The sequence below is a fragment of the Pelodiscus sinensis genome, chromosome 2, assembly GCF_049634645.1.
Source record: "Pelodiscus sinensis isolate JC-2024 chromosome 2, ASM4963464v1, whole genome shotgun sequence".
Taxonomy (NCBI): Eukaryota; Metazoa; Chordata; order Testudines; family Trionychidae; genus Pelodiscus; species Pelodiscus sinensis.
This window is the reverse complement of record NC_134712.1, coordinates 144,627,945-144,654,059: the sequence shown is the minus strand read 5'-3', so window position 1 is coordinate 144,654,059 and position 26,115 is coordinate 144,627,945. Positions and strand designations below refer to the sequence as shown.

At 46.7% G+C, this 26,115-nt stretch overlaps 1 protein-coding gene across 1 annotated transcript in view; it reads left to right on the top strand.

The window, feature by feature from the left end:
- LOC102447295 (dynein axonemal heavy chain 5-like) overlaps positions 1–26,115 on the top strand; it is a 296,662-nt gene that overhangs the window by 244,338 nt on the left and 26,209 nt on the right. The window contains exons 71-73 of the mRNA XM_014581788.3: positions 8,257–8,378; positions 8,979–9,326; positions 14,066–14,254. Of these exons, the coding sequence (XP_014437274.2) occupies positions 8,257–8,378; positions 8,979–9,326; positions 14,066–14,254 (659 nt within the window). The remainder of the gene's footprint in view (positions 1–8,256; positions 8,379–8,978; positions 9,327–14,065; positions 14,255–26,115) is intronic.

The window sequence follows — 26,115 nt, the reverse complement described above, 5'->3', positions numbered from 1 at the left end:
GGGCCCTGGGTTGGGGTCCGGAGAGAGGGCGGGCCCGGACCCCCCACTCCGCCCGGTGACCCAGAGTCAAGTGGTATCCTGAGCGCGGCCTAGGGGCAACAGGAGGGGCGGCGGCCCGGACAGGCGGCCTCGTGACACGTGGTGGAGAATGTGGGTGGTGGCGGCCCTGTAGCGGAGGGCACAGGAGGAGAGGGGCCTCGTTTTTCTTTCGGTCTTGGTCCCTTCCCCCTCTTCCATTTCCATTGCCACCCCAAATAGGTTGAGGCACCATGGATGGGGACAAAGTCGTGGAGTGGCTGGTGGATAGCCAGCGTCAATTACAGAGCCAACAGACAGAGGCATTGCGGCAACTGACAGCCGAATTTAGGGAGCAGCAGAAACAGCTAGTTCGGGAGCTGAGGGATGGGACAAGGCCGGCGGGACCCACCGACGAGGGGGAGGAGGACATGACGGGCCCAGTACGACTACCCATCAGGCTCGCCAAATTGGGGGAGGAGGACGATACCGAAGCGTTCCTAGTGACGTTCGAGCGGGTGGCCATAGCGGCCCGTTGGCCCCAGGAGCACTGGGCTACGATACTCGCCCCCTACCTATCCGGCCCAGCGCAGCTCGCCTACCGAAGCTTATCGGACCGCGACGCGTTGTGCTATTACAAGGTCAAGGAGGCGATCCTCGACCAGATGGGCATTTCCCCAGAGACGTACAGGCAGCGGTTTCGAGCAGCAAAGTACGGAGCGGGGGAGCGCCCCCGAGCGGTCGCCCAACGGATCCGGGAAGCCGGGCTGCGGTGGCTGGAGCCATCTAATAAGACAGCAGCCCAGGTGGCGGACCTGGTGGTACTTGAGCAGTACTTGCAGGTGCTCCCCGCGGAGGGCCAGCAATGGGTACGCCGACACCTGCCCGGGACTATGGAAGAAGCCGTGACGCTCATGGAGCACTTCATGGCGGCCGAGGCACCAGTAGGACACGGCAAGATAGGGTCCGTGACCAACCCGGTGGGTCGGGGAGACCCCAGCCCCAGAGGGAAGGAAGGGCGGGGCAACACAGGGCCCAGGGCCAGAAGCCCCCCAACCCGAGGGCCGGAACGGCGATTAGCCCCAGTGTGGCGCGGGGCCGAGCACCGCGAGAGAGTGGAAGCACGGACCGGGGCCGAAAGGGGCACGGAAGAAGCATCGGGCCCCCAAGTAAAACCGACGTGCTTCCAGTGCGGCCAGGAGGGCCACTTCCGCCGGGAATGCCCCATGATGGACTGCACGTTCGGACAGCCCAAACCCCAGAGAGGGCCGCGATCGGAGGTAAGCCGGGCCCGTATAACAGGGCAGGTACGCCTAAATGGGGAGGCAGTGGAGGCCGTACTGGACTCGGGGTGCGGGCAGACGCTAGTGCGGCGAGACGCGCTAGGGAAAAGGGTGCGCACCCGAACCCCGGTGTGGATTAAATGCGTGCATGGGGACACTAGGTCGTACCCCACGACCTGGGTGAAGATACACGACGGGCAACAGGGCGGGGATCTGCGAGTAGCAATAACACCCCGGCTACCCTGCCCCGTGTTACTGGGCAGAGACTGGCCCGGACTGCGGCGGCTCCTGGGGGAATGGGACCCCCGCGACCAGGGAGGCACGCACGAGGCATGGGCCACCCAGGAGGAGGACGCGGGGCCGCCGCCCCCGCAGGAACCGGGGAGGGGAGAGTCATTGGCAGCCCTAGAGATCGATAAGGGCGACTTTCTAGTCCTACAGCGGGAAGACCCGACGCTACAGCACGCATGGGAGAACGCACTGAGCACCCCGGGGGAGGGCGAAGAGGCCGAGCAGAGGCCCGGGCAAGGCCCATATTTCAAGATCCAGGGGGATCGGCTGTATCGGGTCCCGGGGCTAGGAGATGGGGCAACCCAATTGGTCGTGCCGAAGGCGTATCGGTGGCGGGTGATGGAGATGGCCCATAACAATCATTGGGCAGGGCACCTGGGGACTGAGAAAACGCAGCAACGGGTGCTCCAGAGGTTTTATTGGCCAGGGGTGTACCAGAACATTAAGGATTTCTGCCGGTCGTGCCCGCAATGCCAACGGACCTCTGGGGCCCGGGTACCCCGAGCCGCCCTAGTGCCCATGCCGCTGGTATCGGAACCCTTTGAGCGAATAGGCATGGACCTGATAGGACCCCTGGAGCGCACCCGGAGGGGGCATCAGTACATTTTGGTTGTAGTTGACTACGCGACGCGTTATCCGGAGGCCGTGCCCCTACGCAAGACCACTGCAGCCGCGATAGCCGACGAGCTCGTAAAGATGTTCGCCCGTGTTGGACTCCCAAAGGAGATTTTGACCGACCAGGGCACGAATCTGGTGTCGCGGCTAATGAAGGAGCTATGCAACTGGCTGCAGGTGAAGAAGATCCGCACCGCAGCCTACCACCCCCAGACGGACGGCCTCGTCGAGCGATTTAATCAAACTTTGAAGGCGATGCTACGGCGATTGGTGGAGGATGATCCACACGATTGGGACAAGCTGCTACCGCCCCTGCTCTTCGCGGTACGGGAGGTACCACAGTCATCGGTGGGGTTCTCGCCGTTTGAACTATTGTACGGCCGGCGGCCGCGGGGTATACTAGACTTAGTGCGGGAAGGGTGGGAGGAGCAGACGTCCTCCGCACTGGGGGCCGTCCAATACGTAATTAAGCTACGGGACCGTATGAGGACCATAGGGAGGTGGGCACGGGAAAACCTGGAGAAAGCTCAAGAAACCCAAGCCCGCCACTACGATAGGGGGACACGGCCGAGGACCCTCAGTCCGGGTGACCCGGTCTTGGTGCTGCTGCCAACAGGGGAGTCCAAGCTGTTGGCCAAGTGGCAAGGGCCGTACCGGGTCATTAAAAAGATTGGAGAGGTAGACTATGAAGTCCAAGTGGGGGGTAGGCACCGTCAAAGCCAGGTGTACCACATTAACCTATTAAAACGGTGGGTACCACGGGAAGAGCCCCTAGCAGAGGCCTTGAGTACAGAGATCGAGTTTGGGCCCTGGGGCGAGGAAGAGGTCACCTGGGCAGCTAGCCCTGTGGGGAAGGAGCTAAATCAGGTTCAGCAGGGCCAACTACGGGCAGTGTTGCAACGGGCAGCGGCCAGCCTAACGAGCCGACCTGGGAGAACGAGCCTAGTACAACACGAAATCACCACGGAGCCGGGAAAAAAGGTTCGAGACCCAGTGCGCCCCATCCCCCGGAAGTTGTGGGACACAGTCCAAAGGGAACTGCAGGACATGACACGGTGGGGAGTAGTGGAGAAATCGCGGAGTGAGTGGCGGAGCCCCATCGTGCTAGTGCCAAAAAAAGACGGAGCGACACGTTTCTGCATTGACTTCCGTAAGCTGAACGCCGTGTCTAAGTTTGACGCGTACCCCATGCCCAGAGTAGACGAGCTGCTGGAACGGTTGGGGCAGGCAGAGTATTTGTCGACAATCGACCTCACAAAGGGGTATTGGCAAATACCCTTAGCACCGGCAGCCCGAGAGAAGACAGCGTTCGCTACCCCGTTTGGGCTTTTCCAATTCGTCACCATGCCATTCGGGCTGCACGGCGCGGCAGCTACATTCCAGCGGATGATGGACGAGATATTAGAAGACCACCGCGAATACGCCACGGCATATATAGACGACATTGTCGTCTTTAGTAGGACCTGGGAGGACCATCTGCAACAGCTGGAAGCTGTCCTGCGGGCGCTCCAACGAGCAGGACTCACGGCAAACCCCAAGAAGTGCCAATTCGGAAACAGGGAAGTATCGTACCTGGGATACACGGTGGGGAGGGGGCGGTTAAAACCACTGCTGGACAAGGTACAAGCCATTAGAGACTACCCTCGACCCCACACCAAGCGACAAGTCCGCCAGTTTTTAGGCCTCGCGGGGTATTACCGGCGGTTTATAAACCACTTTGCCTCACTGGCGGCCCCGCTAACAGACCTTACAAAGAAAGATCGCCCTCAAAGGGTGGTGTGGACGCCCCAAGGGGTGCGGGCCTTTGAGGCGCTCCGCCAGTGCCTGATGTCAGGGCCAGTGTTACGGCCACCTGATTTCGAAAAACCGTTCATATTACAAACCGATGCCTCCGAAGTGGGGCTCGGAGCGGTTCTCGCGCAGGAGGAAGAGGGCACGGAGTACCCCGTAGCCTACCTGAGCCGCAAGCTGTTCCCTAGGGAAAAAAACTACGCAGTGATTGAAAAGGAAGCGTTAGCCGTCAAATGGGCCATAGACTCTCTGCGCTATTTCCTTACAGGCAACGCCTTCACGCTGGTGACGGACCACGAACCCCTGAAGTGGATGCAGACCATGAAGGACAATAACGCGCGGATAATGCGGTGGTATTTAAGTTTACAACCTTTTCGTTTCGAAGTCAAACACAGACCCGGCAAGGACAATGAGAATGCAGACTGCCTCTCACGGTTGCCGGGTGACGAGCAACCGGGGGGTGTAGGAACTTTGCAAAGGGGGGAGGTGTGTGACGGGGTGGAGCAACCCCGCCACTCGAGCGAGGCAGATGGGGCCGCCGCGGAGCCGGCAATCAGCGCGGCAGGCCCGAGCGGGGGCGGAGGGACACGTCATCACGCGGCGCCGGGGCGCGCCGGTGATGACGTCGGGAGAGCAACGCCAGGGACGGCAAGGGGAGGGGGGATAAAAGGAGCCGGGGAGGCCAGGGGAAGGGGGGCGGAACCGGCGGGGCCAGCGGACCCGACTGGGCAGGAGCCAGCGGCAGCGGGGCAGGAGCCAGCGGCGGCGGAGCAGGAGCCAACGGCAGCGGGGGTGAGACCTGCGGCAGCCAAGCCAGCCGGAGGAGGAGCCCGAGCGAGGGAGGAACAAGCCACGGGAGCCAGGCAAGGAGGCAGCCAAGGCAGCGGGGAGCCCGCAGGGACAGGCGGGTACCCGGAGCAGTGAGGGTCGGCGGAGTGGAGCAAGACCCAGGGCGGGCTGTGTAACCCGAGAGCAGGGGCGTTTTGGGGTACCGACCCCCCCTGCTACCACTGAGAGGGCACCTCTCAGTGTCAGGGCCCTGGGTTGGGGTCCGGAGAGAGGGCGGGCCCGGACCCCCCACTCCGCCCGGTGACCCAGAGTCAAGTGGTATCCTGAGCGCGGCCTAGGGGCAACAGGAGGGGCGGCGGCCCGGACAGGCGGCCTCGTGACACCCCCCCAGAAGCCCGCAGAGCCAGCCCAGTCCTCCCCATTGGGGGCGCGTGCCCCATTCCTCCCTCACCTCCTTCCACTTACCCTTCCCTAGCCCCTCTTCTTGATGTACAAAATAAAGGACTATTGCGTTGAAAAATGGAATCTGTCTTTATTGAACAAAACTGGGGGAGACTGGGAAAAGGAGGTGGGAGAGGGGAAGAGAGAGGGTGGGAGAGGGGAGGGCAACTAAAATGATCAGAGGTTGGGAACAGGTCCCATATAAAGAGAGGCTAAAGAGACTAGGAATTTTCAGCTTAGAAAAGAGGAGACGGAGGGGGGACAGGATAGAGGTCTCTAAAAGCAGCAGTTGGGTGGAGAGGGTGCATACAGAAAAGTTCTTCATTAGTTCCCATAAAGAAGGACTAGAGGACACCAAAGGAAAGGAATGGGTAGCAGGCTTCAAACTAGTAACAGAAAGTTGTTCTTCACAAAGCAAAGAGTCAACCTGTAGAACTCCTTGCTGCAGGAGGCTGTGAAGGCTAGAACTAGAACAGAGTTTAAAGGGAAGTGAGATCAAGTCATGGAGGTTGGGTCCATGGAGTGCTATTAGGCAGGGGCTAGGAGTGGTGTCCCTGCCCAAAGTTTGTGTCAGGCTGGAGAGGGATGGCATGAGACAAATGGCTTGGTCACTGTCTTCGGTCCATCCCCTCGAGAGTCCCTAGGGTTGGCCGCTGTCGGCAGACAGGCTACTGGGCTAGATGGACCTTTGGTCTGATCCAATACGGCCATTGTAATCTCAGGGCTCAGGGTCGGGGGTCTCAGTGGACCACCTTGATTTTCATGCACACCTGCTCCTGGGTGGCCAGGCTGGCAGCTCTCCTGCCCTAGCCGGCCACTTTCCTGTGCCTAGCGCGGAGGTCGTGGACGAGGTCCACGATGTCCGCACTAGCCCAGGCGGGTGCCCGCCTCTTGCGGTCCCGGGCAAGCTCCCGGGAGCCGCCAGTTTGGTCCCAGGAAAAGGGGGAAGACTGGGGGGCATTGGGTGGGTGGCTCGATCCGTGCCAGGTGCAGGGTCTGCTGGCTGGGTGCTGGCAGGCTTGCACCTGGCACGGGCACCGTAGCCAGCCCGTGCCCCTTTAAGGAGTCCGGGGCCAGGAGGGGGGCAGACGAGTTTCCCTGGTGTTGGCCAGAGTGGCCACCAGGGAAACCTGGGGAGGGCTAGCCTCCCACTAGTTCTAATTAAGGGGCTACACACCCCTTAATTTGAACTAGCTAGTTCGAACTGGGCTTAATCCTCGTAAAATGAGGTTTTCCTAGTTCGAACTAAGCGCTCCGCTAGTTCGAATTAAATTCGAACTAGCGGAGCGCTAGTGTAGCGCCTATTAAAGTTAGTTCTAACTAACGTCCGTTAGTTCGAACTAACTTTGTAGTGTAGACATACCCCTTGATACTTCTGATTCTCCGGTAATATCCCTAGAATATATTTTGTAAATGTTGTTAAAGATGGCGGATGACACTGCTTTTTTTTCTTCAGTGTTATGAAAAGAACATTTTCAGGCTTTATCAGTTTAGGACCTAGCCATTTACTTTACTGTATTTGAAAACTGCCTTTAAAAATTCATCCTGCAGTATTTCTGTCCCTTTGTGCAGATTTGTGTTAGGAAGTCTTATCAAATGTGGATACCTTAGAACAACATCAGCTGGATGCTCATCTTGTCAGTTAGGTACTGATATAAATGGCCTTTTGGGTTCCTAAAGGCCAAATGTGGACTTTTGATGTCTTGTTAAGGCCAGGGGTTGAATCACAGCCAAAGGAAATTTTACCACTGACTTCAGTAGGCCTGGATTTCACCCTATGGTTTCTTGGTTAGCAGAATATATATAACTATATATTTAACTTTTATTTGTATTTACATATCTACAGTCACAGCTAATATTTAGAATCTGATTAAGTGTGAACAACTGTTTTAAGATTCCCAAGCTTAATTTAGGCTTGGAGCATCATCATCTATCTGAACTTAGGCTGCAGTGTTTCAGTACTCTCTTCCAGCACTTATAAAGATTGGCAATGTCAACACAGAATTCATATTTTTATAATCCAGGGAGCAAAAAGTTATATTTGAATGCTCTTAATATCAGCCTACTATGTGATTGCTGTGGGCCAGATAATATGCAGTTATAACAAGACTTGGAAAAGATTCAGCCTTTTCATTCATGGATATTAAAATGCTACGCAGTGGTGGGTAAATAGCACTAGCCCATTTAATCATCCAGGAAATTGAGGTGTGGCGAAGTTAAATGATTCGCCTAAGTTCACACAGTAGGTCAGTGACAGAGCTGAGAACAGCACTTAGCTCTACAGACTCCCTGAGCAAGCATACCTCACTGCTTTGCTTAAGTCGTGGTATCGCTACTCCTATCCAAAGATGTCCTTTGTTTCATTTAGCAGAGAAGATCACACTTTAAATATTTTAAATAAAATTAAAAAACCTTTCCTCTGATGTGCTAAATAATATTTTAAGTTATTACATAAAAACAGAAGCCATGATTCTGCTGCTGAAGATCATGATTAGCATTAGATGATTCTTTATAGACTATTAAAATGATTGATCCCTCCTCCAAAGAGAAAAATAAATTGTATGAGGACAGATTCATGTGTGGACAAATGTATATTTTAGGTTGCTAATGTTTAAGTATTGTAATTAGAAATGAGCTTCCCCTGCAAAATTTAGACTAGGATCCTGGTTTCAAACATGCCAAGATTTGCAGTGTAGGTTCAACCCACTTTAAAAATAGGGGTTTTTTTTTAAATCTGCTCTGGAGCTGTTTCATTTTATAGCCAATGTATTGATTTAAGCCTGTCTCTCTAAGCATAACATCTAACAAATAAATTGACTAGGAATGTATCAAGATGAATAAGTAGGTCAGTGTTTCAAAATGGTTGTTCAGAATAGAAAAGAAATCATTCTCTGTGTTGGGATAGTCATTTTTTATAGAAGGCAATCTGCTACAACACACACAAATCAATCTTAAAACTCCAAGATATGGATGCTATACATTTTTTACTACACATTTTAAACTGTGATTTTCATTTTATTCCTTTTTTTAGGTGTAAAGGCTGGTTTAAAGCGTACATATTCTGCTATTTCTCAGGAACAGCTGGAAGTGAGCAATATGCCACAGTGGAAACCATTGTTATATGCGGTAGCATTTCTACATACAACTGTTCAGGTTATTAATTAACTGTCTTACAATTATACTATAAGCCATATGTAATCAATGAGAATAATAATTAAGAGCTTGAAAGTTTGGTGAATATAAATAATGCGGTGGGCAAAAGGGTCATGTAAAATGAAAACAGCCAAAAAATCTCACACGTCCCCTAGTCTGAAACATGCCCCCTGATAGTGATCATATGCCTCCAGCATGGGAAGAAAATGGATAATATACTCCTCCACTCTTGATTAAAGATCTTTTCAGGAATTGAACAGATGGCTGTCATTGAATTTTTAAGAACAATTATACAAATATTTCTATTCGGTCATTTGTGATACCTGCTGCTTTTCCTCTCTCTTTCTGTTATATTAAAAAAAACGATTCCAGATAATTAATTCTGGGGCTGATTTTGTTCTCACACTAGTATAAATCAAAAAGAGTTGTATTAAAGTCAGGGGAGGAAGCACAGTTAGAAAGAAGCTCAGTATCCCTTTAATTTCCATTGATGGTGAGCGGGTGATTGGATTTAAAGTATATTTCACAGATGTTTTTACATGTAGAATATTTACACAATTATTACTAAATGTCACCCTTCTAAACATTTTCCTCCATTAGGAAAGACGAAAGTTTGGTCCACTGGGCTGGAACATCCCTTATGAATTTAACCAAGCAGACTTCGCAGCCAGTGTGCAGTTTATTCAGAATCATTTGGATGAGGTTGACCTTAAGCGTGGGGTGAACTGGAGCTGTGTTCGCTATATGCTTGGAGAAGTACAGTATGGTGGCCGTGTAACAGACGACCTTGACAAAATGTTGCTAAATACATTTGCCAGGGTGTGGTTTGGAGAAAGTATGTTTACTGACAAATTTTGCTTCTACAAAAGTTACATTATTCCAAAAGGCAAGACAGTTGAAGACTATCTCCAGCACATAGACCAGCTGCCAATGGTCGATACACCTGAGGTAAAAATGTTTGCCGTTTTAAAGCATTAAAAGAGTTATACTGATTAAAGAGCTAGACTTTACTAACCATACATGTATGGAACAGGGCAGAATTCAGACAAAAGACTTTATGAAAATGCAGACCCACCAATGGGTGGGAGGGGCAAAGGGGCAGTTACTCCGATTCAGTGGCAGCAGCCAAAGCCCCAGGCTCTTTAAATAATTGCTGGAGCGCCACACTACATGCTCCAGACAGCACTAACATGTAGGGGGCGGGGGGAGGTGTTGTGCTCTGGACAGTGCTGAGGGCCAGTTGCCTTCCGCCTCGCCCCTTCCAGGACAGTGTAGCCAACCGCCTTCTCCTCTCCTTGTTCAAGGGCCCACAGAGGCTGTCGACTCCACTTTGAAAATGAAAACAATTGTTCTCACTTAACAAGACACTATTATCATCTGGCCCTGTTTTATTTTGAGGACAGGAAGTTGTTAGTTAAAACCGAAATAAAAATGGATGTTTTGTATCTCTCTTATTAACTGTTCATAATGCATATACTATTATGTTTATAAATGCCTCTGAAGATAACATTTATTGGAATTACAGTGCACTGAATATACAGACTTGTTTCTGAGACAATTTCATGCACCACCAGCATGTGCTAAGTAATAACATGGAAGGACTTTGTACTTGTAAAACTAAACTGGCTCTTTATCAAGAGATATGTTTGCAGAGATTTTGCAATTGCAATAATCTTTCTGGCCATGTGCACACAGATTGGTTTCCTGCCACCTTTCCAAATTCTTCCTCCCTGCACCAAGGCTCCTCCCACCATATTCCATGAAGGTTGCTACAGGGATTGATCCATGAATGCCTTATCTGTGCTGCTGTTTTTCTGTGCTAGTGTAGCTGTGCTGAGGTAGCTACACCGGCACAAATCTGTGGTGTAGTACTGTACCAGTGGAAAAAATGACTGACACTAATGTGACTTCCACTGGTTTGAAAATGAGTTAAACTTAGTGTAGTTTGTCCGCAGTGCCATTTGTCCTCTGCAAAAAGCCCATTGTAGGGAATGCCCGAATTTTACTTTGTAGCGATGTAATCTTGCAATTGAAGATTCCTCTTCTAATTCCAAGAAAGGAAACCACAGAGGTACTTCCAAACATACACCATGGACTACTGGGATTCTGCAAAAGAGCTTAAAAAATATATGACATCGTCTGAGTTCTTGAAGGGACAGACAGAAGCAACTGTGGTTTAGCGCTGGATAAAACATCTCTCTAAAGTTATTGGGTCAGATCCCCAAAGTCCATTCATTTTGAGTGAGATTCTGACACAACATCTGTTCAGGAGTCTCATTTCTGCGTCTTAGGTTTTTAATGCAACTCCCTTAGCCCTGGTGTACACTAGGGAGTTATTTTACACTATCAAGCTTGTTATTTTGAAATAACTCCTGCTTTCCGCGAGGAATAAAGGTAATTTCAAAATAGTTATTTCAAAATAGTGATAGTGTGGACGCACCGGTGCCACTATTTTGAAATAATTGTTCCCCAGAGACATTCAAACTAATTACTCTCCGGTGCTTCCTGGGGTTCTAAGTGGAGTTAGTGCGTTCACATTAAGGGATCCTCCCTCAGACTAATTTCAAGGCTTCCCTATAGCGTAGACACATTATTTCGAAATTATTATTTCAGGAGTTATTTCAAAATAAGTTATTTTGATGTGCACTTTCCCTGGCTGAGTTTAAATGCTGCTCTCCCAACATTCCCATGGATGCATTTTGATCACAGTCACTGAATCAGGTCACCCCAAGAACTGTATCCCATCTCCTTCAGCTCTTTTCCAGATCTCAATTCTGGCTCCTGCACCTGTGTTTCCGCTGTGTTTTGAAGCCTGCTTTAGAATGTGAGGGGTTATTTTCTCATTATTTTCGTGCCTGCCAATCTAGATTTGTGTACTTTTATGTATGGAAGTTTTGCCTCTTGCTTCAGTGGAGTACGATCAGACCCTGAATATGCAAAGATCTCTTTCTCCTTCAAAAGGCTGACCCAGATTCTCACAGATCACCAGGAAAGTGACAACTGCCTTCTGTCTCTACAAACTCCTTTTGAATTGCTGTTGGAACCCTTTGACCTTTTAAGCGCAATCTTCTCTGATCCAAGAAGGATGTTGTATTAGTCAAGACAGTATAATTTTTGTTTCTTTCTTTCTCCATTTTTGCTTAAGAAAGACAGATTGAATAAATCTGACTGCTGTATCATTGCTGTTTTGATGAAATTTAGCATTTGCATTAGTAAATCAGAACAAACACTGTCTTCTGAAGCAGGCTATTGAATTCAGAAATCCCTTTGAAAAGCACTTAAATTTCAGACAGGAGGGTCTGGAGTGTTTACAGATGGATGTGAAATTCTGTCAGTTGAAAAACTAAGGGCACAATTCTGTATTCCTAATGCACCAAAACTCCCCTTAAACTGGGTTTCTACATTAGTATCTGGCAGGATGGAGGACTTTGTGCTGCCCCAGGATAATATGACTGTGTTTTCTGTTTCTTTTTTCTTTTCCCATCCATGCACAAAAGTGTACATAGGAACATAACTAAAGTTACTCCAGGAATGAATTTAGCCCTCAGTTTAGTGCTGTATTTTACATACACAATGGGATACATTTTTTCTTGTTTTTAACTAGGACAGAGGCATTGCTACAAATCCATTATAACAAAAATGAAGCTTTTCTATTTTTAAAATGATAAAGGTGATGTGGCTCCTGCCCACCCTATCCCAATTTCTTTCCTCAGAGAAAATCTCATTCTCTTCAACAGAGATAAAAAAATCATGATCATCTGTAATTTCCATCATTGCCAATACAGTTGTAATACCGTGCATTGTCTCTTTCATATATTTTTAATGGTTCTAAGTATGCTGTTCATATTAACTATACAAGTGCTATCTGTGAAATATGTTTTGAATCCTACTTGGAGCCTAATTCAGTGGGATTTGTGTGCACACACAGTGTCTCCAAGCAGAACTGGGTTTATTACACTTTCAGGGCCAGATTCTCAAATGATGTAAACCGGTGCAGTTCCATTGACTTTGATGTACTTACACTCCCTTACATCAGCTGAAGATCTGTCTCTGAATGGTTAAAGTTGCATGCATAACAATATTAAACTTAATCCATTTATGCCTTTTATTCTTAGAGTAATTAATTATTGATCATTAGAAGTGTCATGTGTACAGTGGCACGTACAGAGCTATACAAATTATAGTGTAATATATGTAAGAGTAACAAGCAAAATCGGAGATTTCTTGCGTCAAATGTCTGGTCATTGGATATACAATCATCCACTGCTGGATCAGTGATTTCAAGTGGGTTGTTAGAGACAATGAATAGCTATAAAAGGACTCTGTGAAATGAGCTGGTGTTCACAGTCCAGTTCCTGGTGGACAAGAACCACCATCCAAATGAACTGTTAAAGACTTACTGATAGTCTTAGCAAAAAATACAGTGACTGAATGAGCATGAAATCTGAACTGTTGTTACCTTTTATGGTTTCTGTCTAAGTCAGGACTGATGCAGGGGAGGGCATAGGTCACTGCTCATGACACCCATCTTTGGTTGTGTCTACACTGAACCATTATTTCAAGCTAATTAGTGTTATTCTGAAATAACAATGTAAGCGCCTACACAGCCATTCTGTTATTTTGAAATAATTTCAAAATAACGAGCAGCTTATTCCGAAATCTGTAAACCTCATTCTATGAGGAATAACTCTTATTCTGAAATAGCAATTTCAAAATAAGGCATGTGTAGACACTCCACTTCTGCTATTTTGAAATAGCTCCTCACCAGGGCCATTCTAATTATTCCTCCCCAATGCATCCTGGGGCTCTAAATTGAGATAGCATGTCTACATTAGGGAAGCCTGCCTCAGACTAATTTTGAGGCTTCCCTGCTGTGTAGATGTGCTATTTTGAAATAAGCTATTTCAGAATAACTATTACGAAATAGCTTGTTTCAAAATAAGTGTGCAGTGTAGACATACCCTTTCAGACCAAAAAATTAAGTATCACAGCCCAGGAAAAAAGACTTAAAAAGAAACAGCTGAACTTAGCATGCATATCCCAAATATATCTCTGTCTATAACATCTGTATGAATGCTTTCAAATATATATAGAGGTTTGGGTTTGATTTTTATTGTCCATGTTTCAGAAACCTAATCCACCAGCACTACTGCTAACAAATAAATTAGAGAAGAGACAAAATTAAAAAGGAAGATATCTTAGGGGACTCAGAAATGGAAAATGGTTGAAAAATAATGACAAAGGAAACATCACAATTCTAAAATGTATGACTTACACAACACCATACACGGGCTTAGCTTTCACATGACTAAGATATTGAATTAGCCAATACTGTAGTCACTAGAAACTTTCCTGTTAAAGACTGGCTCAAGGAAAGCATTTTCTGAAACAAATGGAGGTGATTTGGCTGGTTTTAGGAGGTGCTCATTCATTAAAGGCTTAAATGTTAGAGTTTTTTGGAGAACTTGAGCCAGATGCTTAGCTGGTTTATATCAGTATAATCTCATTGACTGTAATGAGGCTGTGCTGATTTGCACCATTTAAGGCTCTTCTCCCTTGTCTTTTTCCTTTGTGTTGTCTATTAACTGATTTTTCTAAAAAACAACCCCAATATAGTATATTAACAAGAGCGCTCTATTTTTAAACATATTTATTAATGTTTTTTCTTCTTGTATTTTTATATTAAGGTATTTGGACTACATCCTAATGCAGACATAACTTATCAGACTAATATGGCTAATGAGACACTAAGCACAATAGTTAGCATTCAGCCTAAAGATAGTGGCAGTGGTGGAGGGGAAACCAGAGAAGCAATGGTACAACAGCTTGCTGATGAGATGCTGGAGAAGTTGCCACCAGACTACATCCCTCATGAGGTACAAATATATGCAGCAAGATATGCTGCATAGATATATATGAATTATTTACAGATGTCATACTTGTAAAAACACTTCTCTGTGAAATTTTTGTTTAACTCACATGTATTTTAAATAATTAGTAAAATAACTTGCACTTGATTAAAAGGGTAACTGTTCTGGTTTATTATCTAAAGTGTATGTACATCAAAAAGTTACATATGAAGAGGGCAGGGGACTGGACTCGATGACCTCTCGAGGTCCCTTCCAGTCCTAGTGGTCTATGATTCTATGATTCTAAGAGATATTGTTTAGTTACACAGGATTTAAACACTAACAAGACATTCTGTCTGGAAGTAGTGGTGAATCTTGCATTTGTGTGTGAATAAAAGATAGTGGATATTATTGTTATTACTATTTTATGGTATTACAAGACCATTTGTATATACTAGAGATGTAAGCAACTAGTCGACTAGTTGCTTCCCACCCCCCTTGCTACCTCTATCACAGAGAGGCAACAAGGGGGAGAGCAGGAGCCAATGCTGGGCAGAATCCGGCTTTAAGCCAGTTTCCCCCCAGCACTATCTCCACGGGGGACAGAGGAGGCAGAGGAACAGCAGGGAAATGGTACAAGTGGGGAAATGGTGCAAGCCCTGCAGGGCTCTTGCACATTTCAAAAGCAGAAGTGCCACAGGGAGCTCCCACTCCCTGCGGACAGGGGCTATTACCACCAAGCAACCCCTATTCACAGCAGCCAGGGCTGGCCACAGGCAGGGGCTGCTCAGGCAGCAGCTCCTGTCCGCAGCCAGCCCTGTCTGCCGTGAATAGGGGCTGGTGCTGGAGCAGGGCTGTCTGCCATGAACGGGCTTCTGGACTCAGCATGAGCCGGAACCAAGCCGTCCCGGTTCACGCTGATCGCCGTGCCTCTGCATTTTAAATGGAGTAAGAGCCCAGTGGCTCTTAAAATAAAGCGCTTCAGCGCAGGTGGCTCCGGAGCTGGCACGAGTCAGGACTGCTCAATCCTGGCTCAAGTTGGCTCCTGGAGCTATCCCGGCTGCAGCTCTGCAGAGCGGCGCTTATCGACTAATTGTATAGTCGATATAAATTGTATCGACTATACGATTAGCCAGATAATCACATTTAAACATCCTTAGTATGTAGCGTCATAGATGTGGATGGCTCCTTATGTAGCAAGCAAAAGCAGGATCTCACACCAAGGAGGTTTGCCAGAGTAGCAGATGACTAATGGTGAAATAAATGTAGAGCAGAGCTTTTCAGGGCTCATCTAGATGAGTTTTAAATGACTGAGGATGCGGTGTGAGTGGAGGGACATGAAAAGAGCTGGAATAGTAGGCAAGGAAGAAGAGGCTGTAAAGAAGAAAAATGTGTTTCGTGAAGATCAGAGCGAAGTTTGTGTTAGTTAAGACATGACCAAGAACTCTGGCAGTGGGAATAGACAGGAAGGGATAGATTCTAATTGTGATGTGACTGAATGAAGAAGCAAATGGGTTTAGCACGAACACCGCTCACTGGATTTCAATGGTATTTCTTTCCACTCACTGGATATGTGGTTGTGTTACCAGGTTCCCAAAGACTCCCACTTTTTAGATGGGGAAAAAGACAAACATCCAGTGGTAGAGCCCTTGTCTTCTTCCGTATCCATCTGGGGCAGCTATCTGATCTGAGCACGCTGGCTATCAGAACAAACAGACCTAATAGTGTATGCCTATAGTATATGCCTAATAGTTTCCCTATAGTGTATGCCCCTTCCTTTATTGATGTTCTCCCATAGCCCTTGAGATAAGTAGAACACCACTCCTAAAAACAGAACTTAAAGTATCTCCAAATAATACTATGACCCTCAACCCCATAGTCATCCTAGTAATATTATTAAGAAATGAGTATGTCACAATTATGATGAATTTTGTACAAGATGCATCATAATTATGCCATAATTTGGCTGTCATATAAGAAGCTGCTGGCTTCTTATACAACAACCACACTCTGGTCTCTACCAGCGTTGGTTACTGTTAGCCAAGTGACTTCAGATCTCCAATCCTGAATTTCTCCAGAACCATCTGTTCTGAAGTGCCCACCCAGGCCCGGCCAAAGAGTTTGTGGGGCCCGAGGTGGCGTGCTGTGGTTGGCTGCACTGCATGGCTGGGCGGCTCCCAACCAGGGAAGTGAGCAAGCAGCTGGGTGGCCAGGTGCTGGGCAGTGCAGGGCCCTGAAGGCGTGGGGCCTAAGGCAACCACCTTGCTCACCTTGTCCTAAGGCTGGGCTTGTTCCCACCCATCTCCTGGAACACTCAGAGAAAAAATTATGTTCATGTGACCCTTTAAAGAGAGCTCCCTTCATCCTACACGTCTATGATTCTGTGAATACCCAGCAACTTGCCACATTAACTGGAGTGAACAATCATTTCAATTCAAACCCCACATTGGTTTGGTTTAGGTTAAAAATAAAACAAGTTTATTAACAATAGGACATAGGTTAAATGATATCAAACAAGAGAAATTAAAGTAGAGATGGTTACAAGCAAATAAAAATGAAAACACGCATCTAAAAGTCTAAAACTTACCAGCAGGCTATAGCAAGCACATTCTTTAAGGTAGTTTCACTCACCGATTACTCTGGGCCCAGAGTGGCTGACTGTCTCTTAGAGTATGTCTATGCTACAGAGTTTTGTCAGAAAATCAGCCATTTTTCCAACAAAACTTGAGGAATGTCCACACTGCAATTGTGTTCTTATGCAAGAAAATCGAAAGAACAGAGGGGTTTTTCCGGCATTGGTAATCCTCGTTCTACGAAGAAGAAGCCTTTTTGTGAAAGAGCTCTTTCGCAAAAAGGCACGTGTGGACGGGAAAGACGGAGTTCTTTCGGAAGAAGAGGGAAGAGGAAAAAGCACAGGTGCCCTGGTGGCCATTCCATCCATAGCAATCACATCTTACATGCAAGAGAGTGTCCATTCAGTCTGGATGCCCTTTTTCGAAAAAGCAGATTGCTTTTTTGATGCACTTTTGCAGTGTGGACGCTCTCTTTCAGAAGAAGTTTCTTTAGAATATCTCTTCTGAAAAAAGCTTCTTCTGAAAGAAGCCTGTAATCTAGACGTAGCCTCTGTCAGTACCTTCCACAGAACCACAAGGTATGGTTCCCTTGTTGTCTTTGGCAAAAGGTAATTTAGGGGTTCACCGATCCTCTCTTTATTGCTGCTTCTTTATGAGAAACTTTGAAAAGCATATTTCTTACAGTTCATTGACTCTGGGGCTGCAGTCTCCATCCCCCATTGATAGTTCGATAATTACACCCTCTCCTTGTTTTCTTGATAGCTTTTGTTTATTTAAGTAAATATACCTTCCTTATCTCTGTCCAGTCCTGCTAGGGGAAAGGGAGCAGAGGGGGCTACTGCTTCAGGGACTGGTGATTCAAAAGGGCCCAGGGCTCCTGTGGCAGCAGTGGTGGATGGCGCCCCAGACCCTTTCAATTGATGCTCGAGTCCCACATGGCTTGCTCTGGACAGTGCTGAAGGCTGGGTGGGGGATGATAGCTCCCATCCCCACCCCTTCTGCCCAAAGCCCCACTCCTCCAGGGCACGAACCGAGGGTCCCCCAACCTTGCCCAGGGGGTGGCAATTATGTTGGCCCCCTCGTCTCTGCCGGACGACTACACTGGGTTAAATCAACAAATACAAGTTCTTTATGATCCATACATGCTGAGTCTCCAATGAACTTCTGAGCTTTGATGGTTCTGTTTATAGCATACTGTAAATTACAATTCCATTGTCACTGATCACCTTGCTTCGTAAGTATTTGACCTGAGCAGACCTGTTTTGTTCAAATTCACACTTCAAAACTTCGTATCAAAGAACATCTGTAACTCCACATGCAGTATCATTACAAATACACTACCATGATGCATTTCACCAGTGTATTACTGGTTCTCAAATGATACCTCACAACGCATATTTTGTACCAATGTCTGAATATAGGAGTGCTTATGGTCACACACGGTCACTACTCTTGATTCATGGTAATGGTCAATTTCCTCTACTGGAAATTGAAGTATTGTGTTACTTGTGGGCAACTCCATAAGGAGCATACATGACACTGTACAAACAATATGAGCTAGTATGACTGTGATTTTAGTTGTTTCCTTTCTTAAATTATCATATTGCATGTTAATTGGCCTCTGTTTACATTCCACTTCACAAGCCAATTGTGATATAAAATATATACAAATAGTAAGGAAATATTTTTAAATGGGTTTGCTTTAATTAGTGTGTTTCATCTCAAATTGGGTTTTAACTAACGGGTTTTCAGATTTCCTTTCTGTCAGGTTGGTTTCTTAATGTAGTTCTAGAATAGGGATCAGGAAATCAATGATCATGTTGTTTGATATAGACCCTACTGCAAAACAATCAATCATGGCTCAAAATTCATGAGCTTTGTCATGTAATTAACAATAATTTCCAAGAATTGAACTGTACTGTAATTAGCAAAACTTACAGGAGCTCACAATTTGAGTCTCATTTCAACAATAACAAAGACAAGGCAGGTTGTGAATTATGTCATTAATTCAAAAGCCTTTTGTAGTGGTGTGCTTGATGCTCAAGACTGAGTGTTGTGAATGCAGCTAGGGATGAATTAATACAGTATCATTCTTGCATTGATATGTTTCATTGCTATTATAAAATATTACAGATGTTTGCATTTTTGAAAAAAAATGTGTTTCTTAGAAGAATTCCCAAGCCGGGGGAATTGCTAGCTACTATAGTGTTGTGTCAGCATCTCTATAATTGTAGTTGAGGGGAGACTCTTGTTTTAAGCCTTTCTTTTTAGAGTCACATAACTGTGTTTATTTATTTATTTATTGAAAACTACCCCTTGGAGTGAAATTACCTAGACTTGTTCTCATCTGGAAGAAAATGTTTTGGTACAATTTACTAAAATGCCATGTTAAGTTATCTGAGATGGGAGGAAAGGTGTTTTACAAGCTAAAAAAATGTTTTATTTTGTTTTTAAAGGTCAGATTCTCCATGGTGCCTCTTATATTTGAAGTGCTCTTCTTATATCTAGTGTAAGGGAAAACAGTGAGTGGTACAAAGAATTGTTCCTTTGGCTGTTTGGGCAAAAGGAGATATTTACTGTGAAACTCTTAAAAAGTCAGAGGCTGTTTGCAATTCATTTGTGAACAGAAAAGAGGACATTATTCACAAAATAAATTATCCATAGGAAACTATTCTCCCAGCTCTAATGTTAAATGCTCTAGTACTAGCAAAGAAAGAAAGAAAGAAAGAAAGAAAGAAAGAAAGAAAGAAAGAAAGAAAGAAAGAAAGACATTGACTCATTCTGTTGAATGATCTGTAAAACTTGAAAGGACTAGAGTAATATGTTGGCACCTATTCCTTTTGACAGCCCTTCTGTAAAAATCCTATATGCATATGATTAAAATAAATGAATAACCTCACTGGTAGTTGCCCCCAAAGGAAAAAAGCATCTGACATTTAAAATGGTATTTTCCCTGAAGATAAAACCTTAGAAATGGAGGCTGTCAAGGCATTTACTCACTTGTCCTATCAAGTATCATCACTGAAATGCTATACTTTTCCTTTTTAAAGAGGAATGCTGCTAGATACACATTATGTCATTACAATAGCCTCACCTTTAGAGCTTGTCTACATAGTGAAGTTAGTGTGGAGAAAGCTAACGTATGAATTTCAAGTGAACTAGCTACTGTTGTATTATTTTAAATGGAATAAATAAGCTAAAGATGTTAACATAATCCAGTTTCATTGTCCAACAGTAAATAAAGTCAAACAAGGTTTAGGGTTTGATATACAGAAATCTCAGTCTGCTTAGCACCATGGCAAACACACCATTAAACATTCTTTTAACCATTCATTAAAAATGCAGAAAAGAAGGAAAAATGGGTATAGCATTTGAAATACAAAGTATTAAGTAAGACTTTTATTTTTACAACATGCCTTCTTCCCTTTCACTGTAACCGGAGAGAGTATTAGAGGGCAAAAACTTCTGTGTATGACAGTCTTTTAGATGGTATTAAAGATGGTAATAATTGCTTTTTGGGGAAAGGAGAAGTTAGCTGAGATGAGCAGGAGCTGTTGTTGCTGCAATCGTTAAAAGTCTGATTCCATTTAATCTCAGGTCTGGGGATTCAGCTGGTGCTAGAAGGGGTGGCACTGTCATCTGGAACTTTCTCTCTGACCCTGTCTGAACTGGACATCTCTCAGGATTAGGACAAAGAAGGCCCAGGGCCCAAGAACCAATGGGAGTGGCAGCCATGATGATGAAGCTTGTGGCAATAGCCTCTGTTTTTCCCTATGTTTTTTCTTTCCTCCAAAGTCATGCTCTTAAAGGACCCAGAAAGGGTGTAGTGGGGGAACAATCCATCCCCTTATTATTTTGTTCACCAATTAGGCCTAATCTCCAACATACCACTTTTAGTTTATTCATTTCCAACCTTTTTTTTTAACCAAGCATGATTTTAACAGTCCTTGAATGGTCTTTTTGTTTGGACTAATTTAGTCTGTCTGGGTCTTTTGCAACTGATTAAATATTCATTATTGAAAGCAACTTAATTTACTTCTTCTTAACATTTATTATTTTAGGTTATTGTAACATTTTATGAGCTTTTTCATATACTTTTCACAATTACATGTACAATTAGGGTAAAATTGTTGGCCCAGTTATAACAACATTACTCCATATTAATTCAGGTTGTAAACAGATGCTGTGCACAAAGTGTGCCTTTTTTGCTCTTTAAATTATTCCATTTTAAATGTACAAAGCTAAGCTGCCTGAGGGCATTTGAATGTCCACTTAAGGTGTTAGGCCTGGTCAACAGTGGGAAATTAGGTTGATATAATTATGTGCGTATTATAACTATATAAATTGCCTTTGGAGTTTGTGCAATCTCCATCACTGGAGATTTTTAAGAACAGTTTTGACAAACATCTGTCAGGAATGGTCTACACTGCAGTTCTCAAACTTCATCGCACCACAACCCTCTTCTGACAACAAAAACTACTACATGACCCCAGAAGATGGACTGAAGCTTGTGCCTGCCCAAACCTCACTGCCTTGGGTTGGGGAGGCAAAGCCTGAGCCCCATCGCTTTGGTCGGGGGTGGGGAACAGGCTCGGGCATCAGCCCTGGACCCCAGGAATCTAAGTCAACCCTGTTGACCCCATTAAATAAGGTCATGATCCACTTTGGGGTCCCAATCCACACTCTGAGAACTGCTTGCTATATAATACTTAGACCTACCATGAGTGCAGGGGACTAGACTCTTGAGATGACTTCCACTTCTATGATTCTGTGTTGTTCAGGGCTGTGAAAATCCAGACTCAGAATGAATGAAGCAGTTAAACCAACCTAAGGCCCAGTGTAGACAGTGCCAGGTTAATGAGAGAATTTTTCCTTAGACTTGCCACTTCCTCCTGGCAGTTGAGGGGGTAGATTACCTATACCAACTGAAGATGCTCTTCCATCAGGAATAAGGGATCTTTCGGAAAAGGTTTTATTTTCCAAAAGATCCCCATCTAGACTGGTGCTTTTTTCCGGCAAAGCTCCGAGCCGGAAAAAAGCGGCAGCCATGTTTATGCAAATGAAGCGGGGGGGTTTAAATCCCCACTTCATTTGTAATTGCGATGTGTCTAATTTGCATCCCTTTTACGGAAAAGGGATGCAGTCTAGACACAGCCGTAGTGTTTTCACTGAAGTGCTACAGTGACACAAGTGTAGACAAGCCCTTATGGTAAAACTAGTGTGATGTAAAATTAACATCCTAGTTCCCTGTGCACACAAATCGTTGGTGTCTTTTAAGAAAAGCACAAATTAGCATTTAATGGACTTTTGGCCTTAGCAAACTAGCATCCACTGTATTAGGCTGATGTTTTATTTTATTAGAATTGTGATTCTATCTTCTATTGGAAGAAACAGATTGATTTACTAGATTTGCCTTGCTGTTATCTTATATCAGAGGGGTAGCCGTGTTAGTCTGAATCTGCAAAAGCGACGAGGAGTCCTGTGGCACCTTATAGACTAACTGAAGTGTAGGAGCATAAGCTTTCGTGGGCAAAGACCCACTTCGTCAGATGCATGTAGTGGAAATTTCCAGAGGCAGGAATAAATATGCAGGCCAGGATCAGGCTGGAGATGATGAGGTGATCCAATCAAGGAGGATGAGGCCCACTTCTAGCAGCTGATCTGGAGGTGTGAATTCCAAGGGATTCACACCTCCAGATCAGCTGCTAGAAGTGGGCCTCATCCTCCTTGATTGGATCACCTCATCATCTCCAGCCTGATCCTGGCCTGCATATTTATTCCTGCCTCTGGAAATTTCCACTACATGCATCTGACGAAGTGGGTCTTTGCCCACGAAAGCTTATGCTCCTACACTTCAGTTAGTCTATAAGGTGCCACAGGACTCCTCGTCGCTTTTGTTATCTTATGTAATCAACTATACGATTAATTGACAAGCCTAGGATTATCGATCAATCTTCTTGACTACACATATTTCCTTCCCCTCTTGCTGCCTCTGTATCAGAGGCAGCAATAGGAGGAGCAGGAGCCAGTGCTGATGGGGAGCTAGCTTTAAAGCTGGCTCCCCATAAGCACCAGATCCTCCTGCCCCTGCCCACAATCTCTGCACTGCTGCCTCTGATAGAGAGGCAGCAGTAAGGAGGGTGAGGGGGATAGGCAGGAGCTAATACACACAGGAAGACAGTTTTCAAGCCAGCTTCCTACGTGCATCGGCTCTGCAGACCCTTCTCCCCCCCCCTTGCTGTGTGTGTGTGTGGGGGGGGTGCAGGCAGGAGCCGTTGCTGGGGGTAGCCGGTTTAAAAGCCAGTTCCCCAAGCACCAGCTTCATGCTGCTGTTGTGCCGGCAGAGGAGGCTGGCCCCAAAGCAACCCCTGTCCGTGGCTAGCTCTGCATCCCACGGAGCAGCCTCTGTCTGTGGGGAGCTCAGAACCCCACAGACAGGGGCTGCTGCCACCCCGTGCTGCTGCTTCTATATCAGAGGCAGCAGCACAGGGCGGCAAGTGGCCAGTCCTTGAGGGGAGCTGGTTGTAAAACTGGCTTCCTTTGTGGACCGGTTCCACCTGGCACCCCGCTCTGCTGCCTCTGATACAGAGGCAGAAGCCCTACCAGGAGTAGGGCTAGAAGCACACTGGCTGCTGGCCACACTCCCGGGAACTACTGAATAGTCATGTAACTGCTAAAATTTTATGTGGTTACATGACTATTCAATTACACTATATCTAACATCCCTATGTAGTGCCCCCTCTCCACCTGGTTACCTTCTTTTAAAGCCAATCTCCTTTCAGGTTCGGATGGATAGGTCTGGGTTCTTCTGGATCCCGTCACCTACTCAATTTTATTCTTTCTGATTGATGTACTTGGCGGTGCCTCCACCCCCCTCACTCCTTCCTAGCAGGGTCGCCAGGGCAGCTTGGGAGGAAAATTCTAGCCCAGGATAATCCCCACGTATTTGCCAGATAGTTGGAGACTCCCAGAAAATAACACAAACACATACACTATATTAAACACAATTATATTAAACAGGAGACAATTATAACAGAACAGGGTAAAACACTATTTTTAGGGTCACCGGTGCCCAGCAACTGTGAGGTTAGTGTCCCGTTGGTACGCGTACTTTGTTGGGGCCCTTGATGACTGTTGACCACACAATCCTTCTCTGCAGTGGTTTAGCAGTGGAGCTGACTAGGTCCAGTACAGCCCAAAGGACTCACAAATGGGAGAAGGCAGCAAATCCCTCCACAGTTTAATAGGCTGCAGGTAATAAAATTCCCAAACAAATTCCCTGACTTACTAACTAAAAATTGGTGCACTCACACACTCCATGAATGAGCCTCAGGTTGAGAGATGACTCAGTCTCTGCAAAGGGGCTGCTTTCTTCTCACAGGGGTCCTCTTCAAGCAGGAACCAGGCTGCTCCGGTCCCAGAATTTCCCCTCACCGCGAAGGGGTGCAGGGCTCAAGGTGCAGGCCACACAACTGCACCAAAATTCAAAACTACAGCCTCCCAGCCCAGCCTCCAGACCCACACAGCAGGCAGCAGCCCTGAACTTGCTGCTAGAGCCCAGCTGACCATGCGGAGACTCCTCTCACCCAGGGAGCTGGGGAGCCAACTCAGCCTGGCTGGGGAAGCCTCCCAGCAAACTCCACAACTGGGAATCAACAGTGGAGACATAAACCCAGCTGAGGGATCCTGCCTTCAGGTCCCTAGAGGCCAGTTCTCAGGGGGAAACCCTGCATGCAGGCCTGGGGCTTACTAGCTCCCTCACAGTCAGCCCTCCCCTTGCCCTGGCTGGCTCCAGACTCCCCTCAACAATGGTGTCTCCTTCCCCCTGGGAGGGGCATCTCACTCCCCATGGGTTGCCGGGCAGACTCTGGCCCTGGTAGGGAGGGGGAGCCAAGGCAAACTCAGAGCCTCTCCCTGAGCTGCCAGCAGACAAGGCCCCGGGAATCCAAGCAATCTCCCTCGGGGTTACACCTATATGTAATAGTAATTTTCTATCAGTACATGCTACCAAATTAGTAGTGGAAACTGATTTTTCTGGGCCTTTTCTGGCAATCAAATGGCCATGTAGGTATCTGGATTTCAGACTTCGTTTTGGTACCTAGCAACACCCAAGTTGCTCTGCAACAACCCCACCATCAGAGGAATGACATAACTTTTACAGGGAGTCAAGTCCAAGCTACCTTCTTTTAGAAAGAAGTTAGATGCAGTAGAGGAAAGGGACAGCACAAAAGGAGAAATCAAATACAGGCAGTCCCCGGGTTACGTACAAGATAGGGACTGTAGGTTTGTTCTTAAGTTGAATCTGTATGTAAGTCGGAACTGGCGTCCAGATTCAGCCGCTGCTGAAACTGACCTCCAGTTCTGACTTACATACAGATTCAACTTAAGAACCCCAAGTCAGCTGCTGCTGAAACTGATCAGCCGCTGATTCCAGGAAGCCCGGGGCAGAGCAACTGTGCCTCGGGCTTCCTGTAGTCAGCGCTGGTCAGTTTCAGCAATGGCTGACTTGGGGACGCCTGGGGCAGAGCAGCTGGGGTGCTGCCAGGTTGGTCCAGTAGTGCCCAGAGCGGCGCTGCGGGACCAACCAGCAGTGCCCCAGCTGCTCTGCCCCAGGGTCCACAACAAAAGCCTGGTCTGCTGGGGGGGGGGGGGGGGGGAGACACAGCGGTCAGCCACCTCGACCTCCGGGGCGAGAAAAGCTGCTCCCAGTGCCCCTGGTCTGCTGGGGACCGTCTCCAGCAGACCAGGGGCACCGCGAGCAAAGCCGCAGCCTCGGCGGGGTGCCTCGCCTCTGAGGCTTTGCTCTGGCGCGGGACCCTCGCCTCTGAGGCTTTGCTCTGGCGCAGGACCTGCCGCCGCTGCGGCTTTGCTCGTGGTGCCCCTGGTCTGCTGGAGACGGTCCCCAGCAGACCAGGGGCACTGGGAGCAGCTTTTCTCGCCCCGGAGGTCGAGGTGGCTGACCGCTGCCTGCGAGCTCCGGGGCGAGAAAGCACCGTTCGTAAGTGTGGATCCGACATAAGTCGGATCCGCGTAAGTCGGGGACTGCCTGTAGAAGGAAGTTGGTCTTTACAATGCAGAGCTATATAAACAAAACACATGATTGCACAACAAAGAGTTTTTATTGTCATGAGTTTAAATGGTTGCATTACACAATGAGAAGCATAGCCATAGTGACTTCTGTAAGTGCCACTATCATCTCTATACTGCAGCATTAGTTACAATATTTTATGTATTCCACTTATGTAAGAAAGAGATTTGGGGAATAAATGCCAGTAAGGTGGATTTTTTTAATTTAGTGTAATATTTTCAAATGTA